At 35.5% G+C, this 16,545-nt stretch overlaps 1 protein-coding gene across 3 annotated transcripts in view; it reads left to right on the top strand.

The window, feature by feature from the left end:
• CTNNA2 (catenin alpha 2) overlaps positions 1 to 16,545 on the top strand; it is a 512,036-nt gene that overhangs the window by 95,194 nt on the left and 400,297 nt on the right. For all 3 annotated transcript variants that reach the window (XM_014966825.1, XM_014966827.1, XM_014966824.1), the window contains one exon: positions 13,589 to 13,784. In XM_014966825.1, coding sequence (XP_014822311.1) covers positions 13,589 to 13,784 — 196 coding nt within the window. The remainder of the gene's footprint in view (positions 1 to 13,588; positions 13,785 to 16,545) is intronic.

Genomic DNA, 16,545 nt, shown 5'->3' with positions numbered 1-16,545 from the left:
TCCTTAGGCTTTTAGTGATATATAAGATTGTTTTAAATGCTATTTAGGAGAGTTCACAAACAATTACATTACCCTGGGAGAGCTGGTCTTCGAGGCTCCATCAATAGCTAATGGAGGGGACTCTCAGGAATGCCAGCTTCTCTTCTCTGGCTAGTGGAAGCCTGGAGAGATTAACCTCCCTATGGTAAACTTAAATGTAGTCCTACCTGCCTTTATAGTTGCCTGCTAACTTAGTTTAGTATCCAGTTAAGGATTATTTAAATCCTCTTGTGTTATTTTCTCTAACACAATGTAGTAGACATTAGAAAAAAATGAAACAAAATAGACAATATTAAAGCTTCTATTTTAGGTGCAATACCTAGTAAGGTAGGAAATAAAATTTACCCTTGCCCCTCCCTCCCCCCAACATAAATAACCTCAGAATTAGGCAAAAAAAGCTGTAAACCATTACTAAGGAAATTACTATCACTCTTTTGCCTCCCCCCCCCCCCCCCGTCTGATGATTGATTACCAGTTTTCATTTTCCAGGGCAGACTGTCACAACTCCTTCAACCTTTCCTTACAAGCTATATTTTTTAGTGTTTTGCTTGGTCCCATTACTCACCTTGTGGAGAGTCTGGGTATTTCTTTAATTTTAGCAGCCACAACTGGAGATGCTGGTAAAGGCCTTGTTAGTGCCACACAGAGCAAAAGGACTGCTCCAGTTGTCTTCTGGACAGTACTCTTTCTTATAAGTTATGGTATGGTGCTTGCTTTTTTTATGAAGTGTACAATACATCATCAGCTGAAAAGAGATCAGCACCTGCCCCCCCCCCCCTTTTTTTTTTTCCTCCTAGCCAATACAACTGTTGCCTGCTTTGTGGTTGGTTTTCTTTGAGAACTAAATCCTAAATAATGTTGCATTTAAGACTGTTAACAGATTTTTAAAACAAAAAGAAGTGTCAAGAAAATGGTATGTTAAATATCAACCAAGAATTTAACTTTGTAAAGTATGTGCTGTTTATAGTGACAAGTCTTATACAAATCCAATAATACAGCTCAAAATTCACTAAACCCAGGGATTTTACAAGGAGCACGTTCTATTAGAACTCGGTTTAGAGAATAGAATTACTCTAGTGTGGTGTGCCCTCATGTGGTTAAATGAAATATCTTCCTTGAATGAGTCAGACAACTTTTAAATTTATTGTTTATTCTACTGAGGAACTGGGAGAAATAGAGACTATTGGCTAAATGGGAGAAAGCTTGATGCTAAGAAGATTTTTGGTAATTTTTTTATTGTACAGCTCTCAAAAGATTTAGTACTTGGAGATGAGTACAAATATGCTAACTTTTGGTTCTGATTCAGCAACAGATGTGTGTGTTTTTCTTGGGTTATTTTTGAGATTTTGAGGATCTGCTGACCAGTAGTTAAGACAAAGAGGCTTCATTTCTGTTTGGTTAATACTGATAACTCTATGGAAATGGAAACCGCTTTGTTGTTTTTCTCCCACATAATACCAGTAGTTTACTTTTGATACCATTTAAGTACTGCAAAATTTAATTTTGTGATAATAATACATAGCTAGCTACTCTACATATCTCACATCATGCATGTTATGCATTTTTAAGCTTGACTATTAGTTCTGTATTCAGTTTTGGAATTAATTAGAGTTAATGAAGTGTTTTTTATTTTTTATTTCTCATAATTCACGTAGATTGCTAGCATCTTTTCTTGAGGGCTTCATATACTTAAATCAAATTGCACATGATAACAACTTTTCTTGTTCTTATGAAAGTAACATATTTTTTCCCTGAATTAAAAATTGGTAAAATTGGAGAAAAACAGGAAAATGCACTTATGGCATTAGTGACACTTACTGTTTTAACTAACAAGGAAAACAACAAATATAAGTAGTGGGGTTGCACTAGTAATAACTTATTAACTAGCAATAACTTATTAACTATGATAAGTTAAATAAATTAAAGTTATTGAATTAAAAAATTTACTTCATCCTCAATTACTGCTCAGTTGTTGCTAAGACCGTTGGACACAGCACTTGAAAGTTAAGATTTCTTTCTGCTTTGAGGTCACTTCCACTTAATGTGTGTTTATTGATTATCAGGTATACTTTAGCTTTCTGATTATTTTTAGTTGAGATAAGAGAAACCTCATGATTTTCTGTCTAAGGGACCATTTTTTAGGTTGTAGGTTGTTAACCACTGGTGAGTTGCATGGAGATAATAATCTGGAGATAACTAACTTGCCTTGCCTTTACCGGTGTCAACGTCCATAATGAAGAAATAGATGACAGAAAACACATGCTTAACACTAATCATAAACTAAAATTTTTGAAATGGTACAGCCTAACACTCTTGGTGTAACCTGAAAAACTGAAAAAAATGGGAATCTGTGCATTTCATACTGTCTTTGGCAGTTGTGCTTGACTGGGAGCAAGACCTTTTGTGCAAGTAGAAGACCCACGGTGCATTAGGAACAGAAGGAAAAATCTTAAAATTTGACTATTATGTTTTACTTACATTAAAGGCATTGAGCAGATTTTTTAGGAGTCAGATTAGGGCAATAGTTTTGTTGAAGGCTATTTTCTCAAAGTGATAGTAACCCATTGTATAATTACTCTTATTAAATACATGCTTAAGTTTTTTTAGGTTGGCAAAAGCTAGAATTATCAAAATTCCTAACAAGATACTAGAAATGTGTTCGGGAAGGGGTTTATTCAGTTCTTAAAAGAGAGGTTTTGCAATTGTAACAGCACAGAGACGGAGAGGGTATGTTGTAATTAACACTGCTCTTTATACTGCCAGTTTCATGAGATGGTCTTGCTCCCAGTGCTGTTACCAGTTGACAAGCGTTCACACCACAGTGCAGCATCACTGTAAATGGCACTAATTGGCGTTCTTCTTTTCAGGCTTTGCACAGAGGTTGAGTGAGCTGTAGCAATTGAAAAGCCATTTCTGTATATTTAGGGCTTTTCCTGGGGTCACAGTTGAGGCAAATTGTCTGGGTGGATGGTATGGGGAATCTCGAGTCCTGTACATGAGCAAGTGAATCCATGGGAAACTTGAAGAATATAAATCTGCTCTCTTTCATTAGTGAAATATTAACATGATCTCTTTTTCCTGTCAGCCAGGTAATCCTTATATGATGGAGTTATAAGAAGCTGGAATTCTTATTTGCCTTCTAAATAGCATCACAGTAGTTTAGTTGCAGTTCACCATAGAACTTTGTCACAAAAGGAGAGTTTAAAAATTTTGGCTCCTAATTTATTACAAATTAGAAGAAAAATATATTAGGAGAGACATTTTAATAACTTAACTGATATTAATTCTTGTTTCAGTTGTAGGAGAGTCAGTGAAAATGACATACAGGTTTGTATGTCTACTGTATAAAATATAATTTTTCAGGAAGATTTGTAGGAGGCAAATAAGTGTGATGGGGTTTTATTTATTGTTTTTTTCCTTCTTTTTGTTAACACAACAAGTAGTAGGAAATTCCACAGAGAATTAATACTTGCTGAAGAACTTTAAAATACTTTCTGAAGAACATTAAAAGCGCCTTATATAATATTCATTCACATTGGCTAGGATATAAGCCTTTTCCCATGGTTTGAACACTGATAAGAAGAATATAAATTAACAGTAATGGTGTTGCTATCTCTAAATTACATCCTAAAGGTACATCATGTAGACAGAATAGAAATATGCAAATTTGTTCAGGAATTTGTGTTTGGCAGCAGAAACGTGAAGCAGAGCAGCTAGCTGTCCCCAAGATAGATTGGATTAAAATATACTGACTCTAATCCGTGTTGCCCAAGTTATTTACGTACTTTGCATCCAAAAGATAGGTGTGTCACTGGCATTTTTTAATATCCTAGCTAATAATTTATACATTAGAGAGAATAGTCTGCCTATTTCTTAATTCTTCTAACCAGCAGGTGTTTGCAAACACTGAAGGGAACTGGAAGGAGTACAAAAAGACTGGGTTAAAACACTGGAATTCAGTGTGGATAGGTGAAAGTTACATTTTTCAATTAAAATTCAAATATCTATATATAATATAAAAAGAATTTCAGTTTTATGAATTAGGTAGACAGCTGGTGCTAATTGTGCAGAGATAATTACAAGAGTTAATTATGTAAGCTGTTATGATTTATGAGCTAAGGACAGTGGCAAATTACTTAAGTTGATAGAGAAAATTGAAGAAAGATTATTATCAAAAAAAGGAATTATATCAAGGACTGAATCGTGCTCAGCAGAACTTCTGTGTTCACAATTATGTTGGTGTTATACAGAAAAAAAAAACATTTTTTTTTCCGCAGTACTACAGTACTAGACAATAAGCAGCAATATGGAAAAAAACTCAAGTTAACTTCTTCTCTCTATTTTATGTGAATGGAAAAGTCGTTGTTGAAAGTATTTTCTACTGTATTTTGCTCAATAATGTAGTTAGAATAGGATTACCTAATGAGCCGTATCATAAATTAAGTTTATGGTGTGTAGAGTTGGGAATACATAAAGCAAAGTCCCATGTGTTTTTACTCCGGTTCTTGATGATCAAAGTGAAGAAGGTCACAAAACCCAGTTCAGGTCTGTTCTCTACTTCATTTTGAACACGGAATTGAATCCTGTCTTCCTACAGCCATGCCAGTGCTTTAACCCATGCCAGTGCTTTAACCCATAGCGCAATCTGTTTCTCTCCCAAGGTATTTTGAAAGGTCTCCTGCTGCCAAAGGACACAAAAAAAGAAAACTCAACCCTGAGACAGTTTGGAAAATGAAGTTCTTGTTTTCCAGACAGGTGTAGTGATTTTTTTCTTTGATGAAACAAACTTCTTTTGGAAACAGGAGGGTTTTGAAAAACAACACCCAAGGGAATACCATTAGTATAACCAGTGAGGCAATAAGATGTGCATTCGAGTGGAAGGGTAGCCTTATATCTAGAAAGAAAAGGGCCCTTGCACTAAAATGTCAGGACTGTCTTTTTTTCAGGTCACTGAATGTTTCCAGAAGCTTGGTGATATATGAGTGTATGAGAAGAGAGGAATAACTTGTAGCTGTTCACATTCAAGAAATGCCACTGGGAAGCACAAATAATATTTACTTAAAAATGGAAAGGATGTAGGGGAGAATAGTGATTTTTTTTTTTGCAAATAATTACTGATCTTTCAAAGAAACTCCTTTACTTTGGTTTCACCTGTCACAACCAAACCAAAGTATATGATTTTCGTAATATAAATGTTTGCATTTAATAAATTTAATAAACCTGCTTTGGTTTATTAAAAACAAGCAAAGAGATAACTGCTGTCTGCCCTCTGAGAAACTCCAACAGCTTTTGTCGTTGGGATTTAAAAATTATAGAATCACAGATTCATAGAATAATTTGGGTTGGAAGGGACCTTTAAAGATCACCTAGTGCCCTCCCCATACCATGTGCAGGGACACCTTGCACTAGGTTGCTCAGAGCCCCATCCAACCTGATGTTGAGTGCATCCACTGATGGGGCATCCATAACTTCTCTGATCAACCTGTTCCAGCATCTCACCATCCTCATCACAAAAATATTCTTCCTTACAGTCAATCGAAATCTACCCTCTTTCCATTTTAAACCATTACCCTTTGTCCTGTGATTACAGGCCCTAGTAAAAAGTCTTTTTCAATCTTTCTTATAAGTCCCCTCTAAGTACTGAAAGGCCACAATAAAGCCTTCTTTTCTTCAGGCTGACCAACTCCAACTCTCTCAGTCTTTCTTCATAGGAGAGGTGTTCCATCCCTCTGACCATTTTTGTGGCACTTTTCTGCACTCGCTGTAACAGGTCCATGTCTTTGTTGTGCTGGGGACCTTGGAGCTGGATGCGGTACTCCAGGTGGGGCCTCATAAGAGTGGAGTAGAATCACCTCCTTCAACCTGCTGGCTGCAGTTGTGATGCAGCCCAGGGTACAATTGGCTTTCTAGGTTGTAGGGGCACATTGCAGGCTCATATCTAATTTTTCATCTACCAGTATCCTCAAGTCCTTCTTGACTTGACCCGTCCTTAACCTGACTGGTTAAAGCTTCTCTGAAGCTTTTCATCACCCAGTGTGTAATAACAAGGCATCGGTCCTAGATGAGTGATCACTAACAAACCACAAGGATTAGTATAATAATAATTAAAAAACCAAAAGGCATATAAATATTTTCCTGAAAAATTGTGAATATATTTTCTAATGTGGTTATGGAAAATCTTGAGAAACTAATGCATTTGAGGAAAGGAGGGAGAGCATCAGTATTACAATTCTTCAACTTTTGGCCCATGCATTTCAAAAATCTGTAGGGAAGACAGTTTAATTCACAGACCCAGGAATGTTTTTCTATGAGCTGTAGCTGCTGACTGGAGATTAATTTGAGAAGTATGTGATCTAGCTCTATTCCCTTTCACTTCTGGCATCCCTGCCCGCACATGACCTCTGCAACAGGGAAATCCGTGTTAATAGAATTTTCTGCTTTTAGCAAAGACATCCTCACCTTTATTTTGTGCCGCTGGAGCTGTGTAAGGAAGACTTAATTCGGGATGGGACTAAACTATTAATTAGCGAAGTTCTGTTTCTCCAACAGAGTGCTGTGCTAGAACTGTGTGAAGCTTCTTTAATAAAATAAGAGAGCAAGGTTCCCTCATGTGATTGCAAAGGTAGGATCATTATAGGGTTGCCAAATGAGCTTATGGCAATTATCAAGTGATATGTTTGATAATTGTACAGAATTTTGGGTGAGGTTTGCATTAATTAGTAACAGAAGCTGATAGAGACATTCTTTCCTTTGTACCAGCATAGGTGGGATATCTAAAATAAACCAGTTAGCTTTAAAGCCCTGCCAAAAAAAATGGGGTCTGAGCTTTGTTCTTGTCTTTTTCTGTTTTTTGTTTTGTTTTGGATTTTTGGATTTTCTTTGTGTTTTTTTTTTTTTTTTTTTTTTCAACAGGAATGCAGTTAAAATCTTCTGGGTAGACACTTCTGAAAAACCCAAGCATGGTGTAATAGTGTTAATAAAATTACAGATTTTTTTTTTCTTTTTATCATGCAATTTTTATTAAATTATGGGTTCATATATAGCTTTTTTAAAAGGGGAAAGTAGCTAATACACTCTATAAGAAGAATGTATGTGTATAAGAAGTCTTCCTCCCTCCTTCCTCTCTCCAAATATAGCTGACTTTTCTGAATGTTATTTCTAATTTTGGAAAAGACTGCTTTCTTAGCATTTCAAACTAACTAATAATTTAGTGTAATTTAAAAGTAACTGAGACAAGGTGGGGAAAAATTGCTAGATTCCAATTTTTTGAGTGGTTTTCTTCCTGTAAGGGCTGTGTATTACGCAGAACCCAACCTGTTAGTGTAACGGCTGGAATCCAGAATTGACTTTTCCTGACCCCAGATTAGAGAATGATTCCTCTCCTTGCTTTCTGCCTTTCAGCAAAATCTTTAGTCTCTTGCTCTGTGATGATTCAGTTTCATTTTGAGAGAATAAAACCCAACCATTCCAGTTAGTGTACAGTTTATTGATCATTGCTTATAAATTCACATTAACTAGTTTTGATAGGCAGATTACTTTTGAAACAGTACATTGGGAATAGTCCATGTTAGGCTACATCATTCTCTTTGTGTTTACTCCCACACTTGCAGTGATTGATAAATTCAGAATGTGGAGGTTTTTTAGAAGGACATGAATTTACACGTGCAAGATATTATATATGGCAGAGTTTTCAATATATACTTTTGTTAAAATAGCTGAAAGATGCACATGTCAAATTAAATCTGGGTGCAGTGCATATTTTCTTTTTCTTTTCTTAAGGAAACTAACATCCAGTGTTTGTTTCTGGAGCTGTGAATGAGACTCTTTGAAATGGATGAACAGTATTGCTTGATTAAATTAGTTTGTAGCCCTGATTGGGCAAAATAATTAGTTTTACCTATTAAGTTAATTTAAGTGAATGTCATATTGAATAATTTTCCAAGCAGATTGAAGTGTCTGGAATAGAAAAATGAAATTAAATCATATATAGGAAACATGATGGGTACAAGGTCAGAGACTTGAGTGACAATGCTGGAACTAGAATAGATGTCTTCTCTCTGCTGTCCTCATCCACAGAACACGTTACAGCAGATGTTAAGATGTTCCAGTGGTGCACGCTGAAGATTATATTGCTCTTCCTTTTCTTTGTAGTATTATTATATATTGTAGTATTAATATATATTATAAAAGTATTGAGAAATACTTTTTCATTAATCTACATCAGCCATTTCTTTGATGTTAGAGTTTTTTGGTTTTTGTTTTTTTTCTAAGAAATTTGTTTTCACAGAAAAAATGGATCTATCTCAAAGTTTCTAACATTTAAATTGATTTTTTTTTTTAAATAATAATATGAAAAATCTAACTTCCTCTTGATGGTTCCTAACCTAGAGTGTAAGAGAAATAGAAATTTGTCTGGTCACTAGTCATTTTAATTGCTGAAGGGGGTTCTATAAACTGAATTAGGAACTACACTCTCCATTTAATTTTAAATCTGTTTCAAATATTTAGAAACAAGAAAGCAGTCTACTAGGGTTTCACGTAAGCTGACAAATATTTTCAGATCGAAGGAGTGTCCCCAGTATGGCTTAATTCTTGTACTAATCTCAGATTGCAGATCTAAATTAAAAATAGCTGTGTACTGGAAAAAAATAACAATTGAGAATAGTAACCAATGTAGTTATAAGGGGTGTTCATTCACTTTCTTATTGTATTCAATTGAATTTAAATGTATATAAAACCGATCTAGTTGGACTCAAGATTTGTTCTTCATTTTTATTTGAATGATCTTATCTGTGTGTTCCAGGTGATCTCTTTGGAATCAAAATAAAATTAAAAAAAAATACCGAACTACTAGCATTTGATTGCTGTGGTTTAGATAGTAGTAAGATGTTGCTATTCATGTATTTCATGTTTGTCGGTCTCCATTGTTTAAAATTTATAAACCTTTGTTTCTAAAGGTACATTGGCAGACAATATCTCTAGCACCGTTTATGAACTTGTTGTGCTCTCTTGCTAGCACATCTTATAAGACTTCATGATTATATTTGAATCAGAGCATTGACATGTTAGATACTTTTTTTGTTGGATTTTTTTTCCTTTTTTTTTTTTTTTAATGCTAGAAACAAAAAAAAAGGAATAAGAAGAAACAGCAGCAAAACTTTTATGAGGGAATTGGGATGAAGATGAATCCACCAGCCTTTCGTTTTGAAAGAGAATATTTCGCGCGGGGTTCCTGTTTTCTACATGTCTGTTATAAGAAGTGGTAGCAAAGTGTCCGTCTTCTGTGGCAATTAGGAATTTCTTGTGTTATGTAACTTCTGGACTCGTAGCAACTCAGTGCATTAAGAAAGGTTTTATTCCAGTGCCAGTTCCTGTTCATCTCTAGGACCTGCTACATGTACATCTGCTCTACACAGACTCTGACATGGAGATTCTTTGCTGAGAAGATTTTGGGCACTGGTAGAGACCTTTAAGTGATTTTTGTGTATTTCTGCGTAGTAGTTGGCAAAGGACAAAGCAATTGCCCTATGTTAAAAAAAAAGTGTTAAAGAAAATGCTATTAAATAGTTTATTTTAATCTGTAATTATTTCTGTATTTTGTGGGAAGTTCTGATAAGCTTTTCTTATTGTTTTATGGTTGGTTTAGAATTGTTTGCATTTCTGTAGGTGTCCATAATTAGATACCAATGTTCTAGGGAGAGCACTATTTAAAGCTGAACGTGAAATTCAGTGCTGTGAACATACTTTCTTTGAAAACAAACCACCCTCAGCTTGCTTTCTGTCCTCAAGAAGGGTTCTTTTATCTTTTTAAATGTATACAGATATTTTTGTCTTTTTCTGTTGTAAAAATATACTATTAGCTTATTTTGAAAACTCCTTATTTTTATTACAGATATGGAGAGAAAAACCTCCCAGTATATGGGCCAAAATAGATCAATATTTATTTCCCATTTCTTGATTTAATTGCACCCTCTGATGTGGCCTTGCAGTCACTCCAGAGCTTGCTGCATAAGGTGCCCGTGTCCTAACTAGTTCCTCCTTAGGAATTCAGCAAAACACTCTCCACAGTCTGGGTTGCTGATACCTGGCTCAGTGATAACGGATGACCAGCCAGTTCCCGTTAAACAAAATGCACATGATCAAAATCGATGTATGTATGTATGAATACGTACTATTCTTCCTTTGCATATTACATGCTTACCCATTCAAGAAATGTATATTTGCAGGACTTGCCTCATACTTATCTCTTTTGAGAGGAAGGCCTCTTTTCAGTCAACATGGTGTAAATTAAATCAGGATATGTACTTTTCTATTTAAGTACTTTTTATTTCAAATTGCCTGGAGATAGTTGTTGCATTATGAGGGCTGTATGTAAAATGGTTTATTGGTTCTGCTGATACCATTGCTGTAATAATAAATCCAACATGTAGAAACATTTTGTAAAAGAGCACGCACACATGTTCACTCTATATCTATCTATATATATGAAAACATATTTATATATACCACCAAAACATTTTGGAGTTTATCATAGTAAAATATTTATTCAGGATTTATGTCACTTAATTTAGCAATCGAATACCTATTTATTTGTTCTCAATCTGATTTTCTAGGTTCCCTTCCTCTTCAATGATATCTAATTGACTGTCTATCTGCATTTGTTGTGTTCTATGGCAGCTGTGATCCCTATTCCAATTCACTGACTGCATTAGCTCCGTACTTGTAGGTGATCTTACAAAAGATGTGTAACTTTTTTGTAGGTGAAGTTAGGTGAAAACAATTCCACCTAATAGTTGAATTGTGCACAGAAGGAGCAGACTTGCAGACTTACAATCCAGTAACAGTGGTTTTGATGATTTTTGATGGGAAAATACAATTTTAGGGCACCAGAAATAATTTCTGTGTCTTCCCAGGACTTCAGTAGTTCTTCTGCCAGCTACAGCTTCTCTGTGTTTGTGCTATTTTGAGCTTTTTGTTTTTTTAAGCTATTGATCCGTGCATTTACCTAATAGAGATCTATTAAATAGTCTCATTGGACTTAGTTTATTGACCACCTTTTTTTCACTTCAGATCTTTTTCTTTTCTATACTTTGTGATCTATTCTGAAGTTTTTTCAATAAGTCCAAATAATGAAGATCAAGTTCTGACATTATTCTCTTAATCTTCAGGTTTCTTATGGGAAGCATATGCTTAAACAATTTTATTGCTTGGTGCACGTGAAAGCTTTTCTTAGTCATTCTTATGATGTACTGGACAAATCCATTCCATTTGCCAAAACTGAGTTAGGTTACAGAGTGAACCTAGTTTGTTTATTTCTAAAATTCTAAAATCCTTAAATAGACAATGATCAACCACAAAAGGATCTTCAGGAAATTTTATGAAGAATAATTTCAAGGGAAAACTAGCAACGAAAATATTATTTCTAGATATAAACAGTGGAAAGAAAGCATGCAGATGATGGAAGAATATTACCTTCCTGTAGCCAGGCCGACTCCTTCCTGAAATAACACTCTGGAATACATTGTTTTCACCCAGTACATCCATGCATATGGTGTTTTCAAGCCCTGATAATATAATTTTTTTTCTTTTTTTCTTTTTTTCCTTCTTTTTTTAATTCTTCCATTGTTCATAGTTTTTATATGTGACCTGACAAAAAAAAAAACCCTAGCTCAATGAGGAAAAAATGTAGCACAAAGAGCATAACAAAAGGTTCTTTGGCCACAACTGTACCACACACCTTTTCATACTTCTTGTAATAAGGACGAGATGACAGTAAATTTTTATATTTCATTTTGAAATCTTTTGCTTTATAGTGCACTGTCTTTATTGCAAAGGTTTTTATTTTCTTATAGTAAATTTCTGGCTTAGCCCACCAAAACGTCACTGCTTTGTATCCTGGCTAGGGTCAATTGCATCCCAGACTGTTATGGATCTATTGCTATTTTTTCATGTATTTAACACCTGGTGATATCCGATACAGTATTCCTGTTTTACAGAAAGGCAGCCTTTTACTGGTGGAGTGATACACCCCAACCTTATCCTGGGCTGCATTACAAGAAGCATGGCAGATGATTCTGCCCCTCTACTCTCTGCTTGTGAAACCCCAACTGGAGCACTGCATCCAGCTCTGGGGACCCCAACAGAGAAAGGATATGGACCTGTTGGAGCAAGTCCACAGGAGGGCCACATTACACCCCAACCTTATCCTGGGCTGCATTACAAGAAGCATGGCAGATGATTCTGCCCCTCTACTCTCTGCTTGTGAAACCCCAACTGGAGCACTGCATCCAGCTCTGGGGACCCCAACAGAGAAAGGATATGGACCTGTTGGAGCAAGTCCACAGGAGGGCCACATAGATGATCAGAGGGCTAGAGCACCTCTTCTGTGAAGAGAGGCTGAGGGAGTTGGGGTTGTTCAACCTGGAGAAGAGAAGGATTCAGGGGGAACCTTATTGAGGCCTTTCAGTACTGTCACGGGTTTATAGGAAAGATGGGGACTAACTCTTTAGCAGGGCTTGTAGTGACAGGACAAGGGGTAATGGTTTTAAACTAAAAGAGATATAAGGAAGAAATATTTTTTTTACGATGAAGCTGTGAGACACTGGCACAGGTTGTCCAGAAAGGTGGTAGATGCCCCATCCCTGGAAACATTCAAGGTCAGGATGGACAGGTTGAGCAACCTGATGTAGTTGAAGATGTCCCTGCTCACTGCAGGGGGGTTGACTGGATTACCTTTAAAGGTCCCTTCCAACCTAAACTGTTCTATGGCTCTATGATAGAAGGATTTTTTGGTCCAGCAAAAAACTGTGGTGTGCGCTGTGGTGTCCGCTGTGGTGTATTGTTAAGCTTTGTGAATAAAGTTTGCAATCAGTTTATTGACAGTTCATTAAGGAATTCCTTTAGGAGATTCTACCAACATGGAAGCAGATTTTCTTTGTTTTTAAATTCTGGGGAGAAAGTTTGATCATTTCACTATCTGCTGTTGTCTTATGCCAATATATTGTAAATACACTGGAGCAAAACTAAACTGAATAGTTTTAACTTGTATAATCTTTGCAGCAGGAGCTATTCATTCCTTAATGTCTGGAAAATATCCACAATGTTTTTGTCACAACTTGAATATAACTGATGGAACTTATCTCAAGGGACTATTGCATTTTGAGTGGTTTCTGACCTATATGTGTTAGGTTTTCATTTGATCGGCTTATTCTTTTTTTTTTTTTTTTTTAATGAAAAACAGTGACAAAAATGATGCTTTAGCACCAATGCCTTTCCATACCTGTTTCTTATCTTTTTGTGCTTCGCTGCTTGACTATGATTTTCTTACCCAGACTAAATAGATGTTTAAAGGAAAAACCTATTTTGGGGCATGTGCTGCCATGCTTTGGATTTTAAACTTCAAATTTTATTTTATTCAATACATGTGGCCATTACATCATTTCAAGGATAAAGAAAATAGCGGGGGTATTGAATTAGGTGACTACCTATTGCGCTATTAATAGTTGAAGAATCATTTAAATTGACAAAAACTTGTTTTTCTTTCTCAAAGGTAACAACGCTTGTTAACACAAGCAATAAAGGACCATCTGGCAAAAAGAAAGGGCGCTCTAAGAAGGCTCATGTGTTGGCTGCTTCAGTAGAGCAGGCCACTCAAAACTTTTTGGAAAAAGGAGATCAAATTGCTAAAGAGAGCCAGGATCTCAAGGAGGAATTGGTTGCTGCTGTAGAGGATGTACGCAAACAAGGTATGTGGAACAAGATGCTTAACTGGGTAACTTTTATTTGATGATTTCAAGATTTCAGCTGCTCTGATAATATATATATTACAGTATATTTGTATTAAAATAGCTGTACCTTCGTGAATGGCAATGAGTATAAAGAACGTTGTAACTTTGGTAAAAAAAAGCATTTATATGGGGTTGGGTTTTTTTCTTTTTCCTTTTAGCTGTTTTGTCACCAAATAGTGAACTCAAACATTATTTTGCAGCCATGCTGCCAAGTGCCAAATCTCGCTGTTTAATCTTCTACATGCTTTTTATTCTGCTGTGTAAAAAAAGAATCATAGAATCATAGAATCATTGAGGTTGGAAGAGACCCCTGGGATCATCGAGTCCAACCATCTACCCTACTCTACAAAGTCCTCCCCTACTTTGCTAGTTTTAATCAGTGCTTTAAAGTCTATGGATGCAAAGGTAGTATTAGGATTATGGTGCATGCGTTTCTGAAAAATCTAACAATTCTCAACCAAACAGTACAGCGATATAGAATTACTTGTGGTTTCAAGTATATATTGAAATATATACAAAGATTATCAAAGTCTGAAAACATACAGATAATAGCAATGTTAAAAAATATTTTTTTTCTGGGCGTTGGTGTTAATAAGATAAATGTTAACATTAGTTTGCATGCTGCATAGGTTTAACTGCAAGTTTCAAGATACACAATGTTACAAAAATTACCTAGTTGGGCATGGGACACAGCTGTGGGGTAATACTGGCAGAAATAATTCTGGTTTTGCAGAATTTAATATCTTAATTTTAAATTGGTATTATAAGAAAACTGCTTTCAAATAAAGCTTTGAAATTTTAAAAATATCATGTATATATCTTCAATTTTCCATGAAAAGTTAAAATGTATATCAGATGCTTTTAAACTTAGATGTGTGTAAATTTAAAGGGCAAAAATATGTTTTCAATATATGCTCATAATAAACCTTTTCTTTTGTATTGGCTTTGATTGCAATTACCTTTATTGCAGCAGAATTAAGTACCTCTCAGTTTTTTTCCATTGTAAATCTTATAATCTAAAGGTACCATCTGTCAGAATCGTCAGTCCTGGGTTTTAGAACGAGGCTGGCAGATCTCCAGCTGAGTTTTCAAAAGGAATCTAAACGATTTAGGTAAAAAATACTGATTTTTAGTAAGTAGTAAGTTAGTCTCCCAACACTCATATGACGTTTTTTCAGTTTGTGAAAATTGGACTCAAATGGTCACGTGAGCAGGCAGGGTTAAAATTTTCTATACATAAACACTGATTAGCGAATATTCCTGTTTGGACTCTCCTGAGGCTGTTTTTTCCTCTTGTCCACTATATGTATATTTGGTTTCACTGTTTTCCTGTTCCTACCTGTTCTAATTTTTTTTTAAAAATATTAAATTCCCAGAATACTCAACTCAGAATAAGTTGAGTATTTGCTATATACTCTATGTAGACAGTGTTATGCCAATATTTGGGGTGGGGTGTGTCTTTGTCCTTGGGTGGTTTTGGTTTTTTGTTTTGTTTTCTTTTTTTTCAATTTAGGATTTTGATGCTGATACCTGTTTTTTCTGTCATGCAGTTTCATCTGTCACCTACTTCAGCTTCCTATTGCTTACATATTTTTTTTTAATGTCAAATTTTAGTACAGCATCTCAAATGCTGATGTAAGTGCCCTTGTTCCCTCTGAATTTATAGTGCTCTCCCTTTGGGGCTGCAATGCTGACTCAGTTTTTCCAGCTTCTCCCAAGGAGCCTTCTCATGAGTTCGAGTCATCAGCTTAAACTGCTTATGCTTTTTGATCTAGGCAAATACACCACATTCATTATCATGGTATCAGAGCTTCTTATTATCTTTCTTTATCATTAGTTAACAGTGATTTTTTGGGTAGATTTTTGTTTTGTAAAACTAGAGGCATCTGAGAGGATTTGCTGCGCAGAGTTTTGGTTTTTTTCTTGATGCAGGAAGGGGAGAGGAAAAACATCATAAATGGTATTCTGCAGAATGATACGGGCATTCATCTTTTATCAACACTGCAGGCTAGAAAAAAAGTCTGTCAGAAAAATGGAGCAGCTTTTTTGGGACTGTACAACATAAGTCCATAATTAGGAGAGCAGGAGACACCATTATTAGCACACACAAGCTGCGTAAACTAGACCAGCCTTGATGCAATGTGAAATGATATGTTTAGTTCAGGGACATAAAGAGCTGGATTAATGAACTGAGGCTGTGTTTTGCCAGAGTATTGCTAGTTGATTTTCTGGCAAACTTCCAGCTTGAATAATTACACCATCAACCTAAAAATGTCTCCTGCAGTTACAGCTGGCTCTGGTGTGCTCCTCATTTCCTGCCCTGTATTGCTGTCTACTGTTATGGGCTACTACAGACAGTTGTTGCAATTTATCCCAGAGACAGTTACTTTCTGTTGATAGGTATGAAATATATAATTTGAAAAATACTTTGGAATGTATCTGAATGTGATGAATATATAGCTTTAAGATGCATATTACTTTAATAGCAAGTGGAAATTATATTTGGATAACTGTACAAAACTGATGATCAACAGTTTTGATTTACAAAGTTGAGTTCTGAAAAAACAACTGTGAGAATGAAGATGGGGTTTTAACATTTGGGGTTTGAGGTTTTTTTCACACATTTTTTGAAAATGAGTCAATATTTTATGCATAACACTCTTAATTGTGTAAGTATGTGTGTGTATATATGTATCCTATAATAATTCCATAATAGGGA

This window comes from Calidris pugnax, unplaced genomic scaffold (assembly GCF_001431845.1).
Source record: "Calidris pugnax isolate Ruff unplaced genomic scaffold, ASM143184v1 scaffold14, whole genome shotgun sequence".
NCBI lineage: Eukaryota > Metazoa > Chordata > Aves > Charadriiformes > Scolopacidae > Calidris > Calidris pugnax.
Note: the sequence above shows the minus strand (reverse complement) of the source record. Positions and strands in the feature narration are given on the sequence as shown.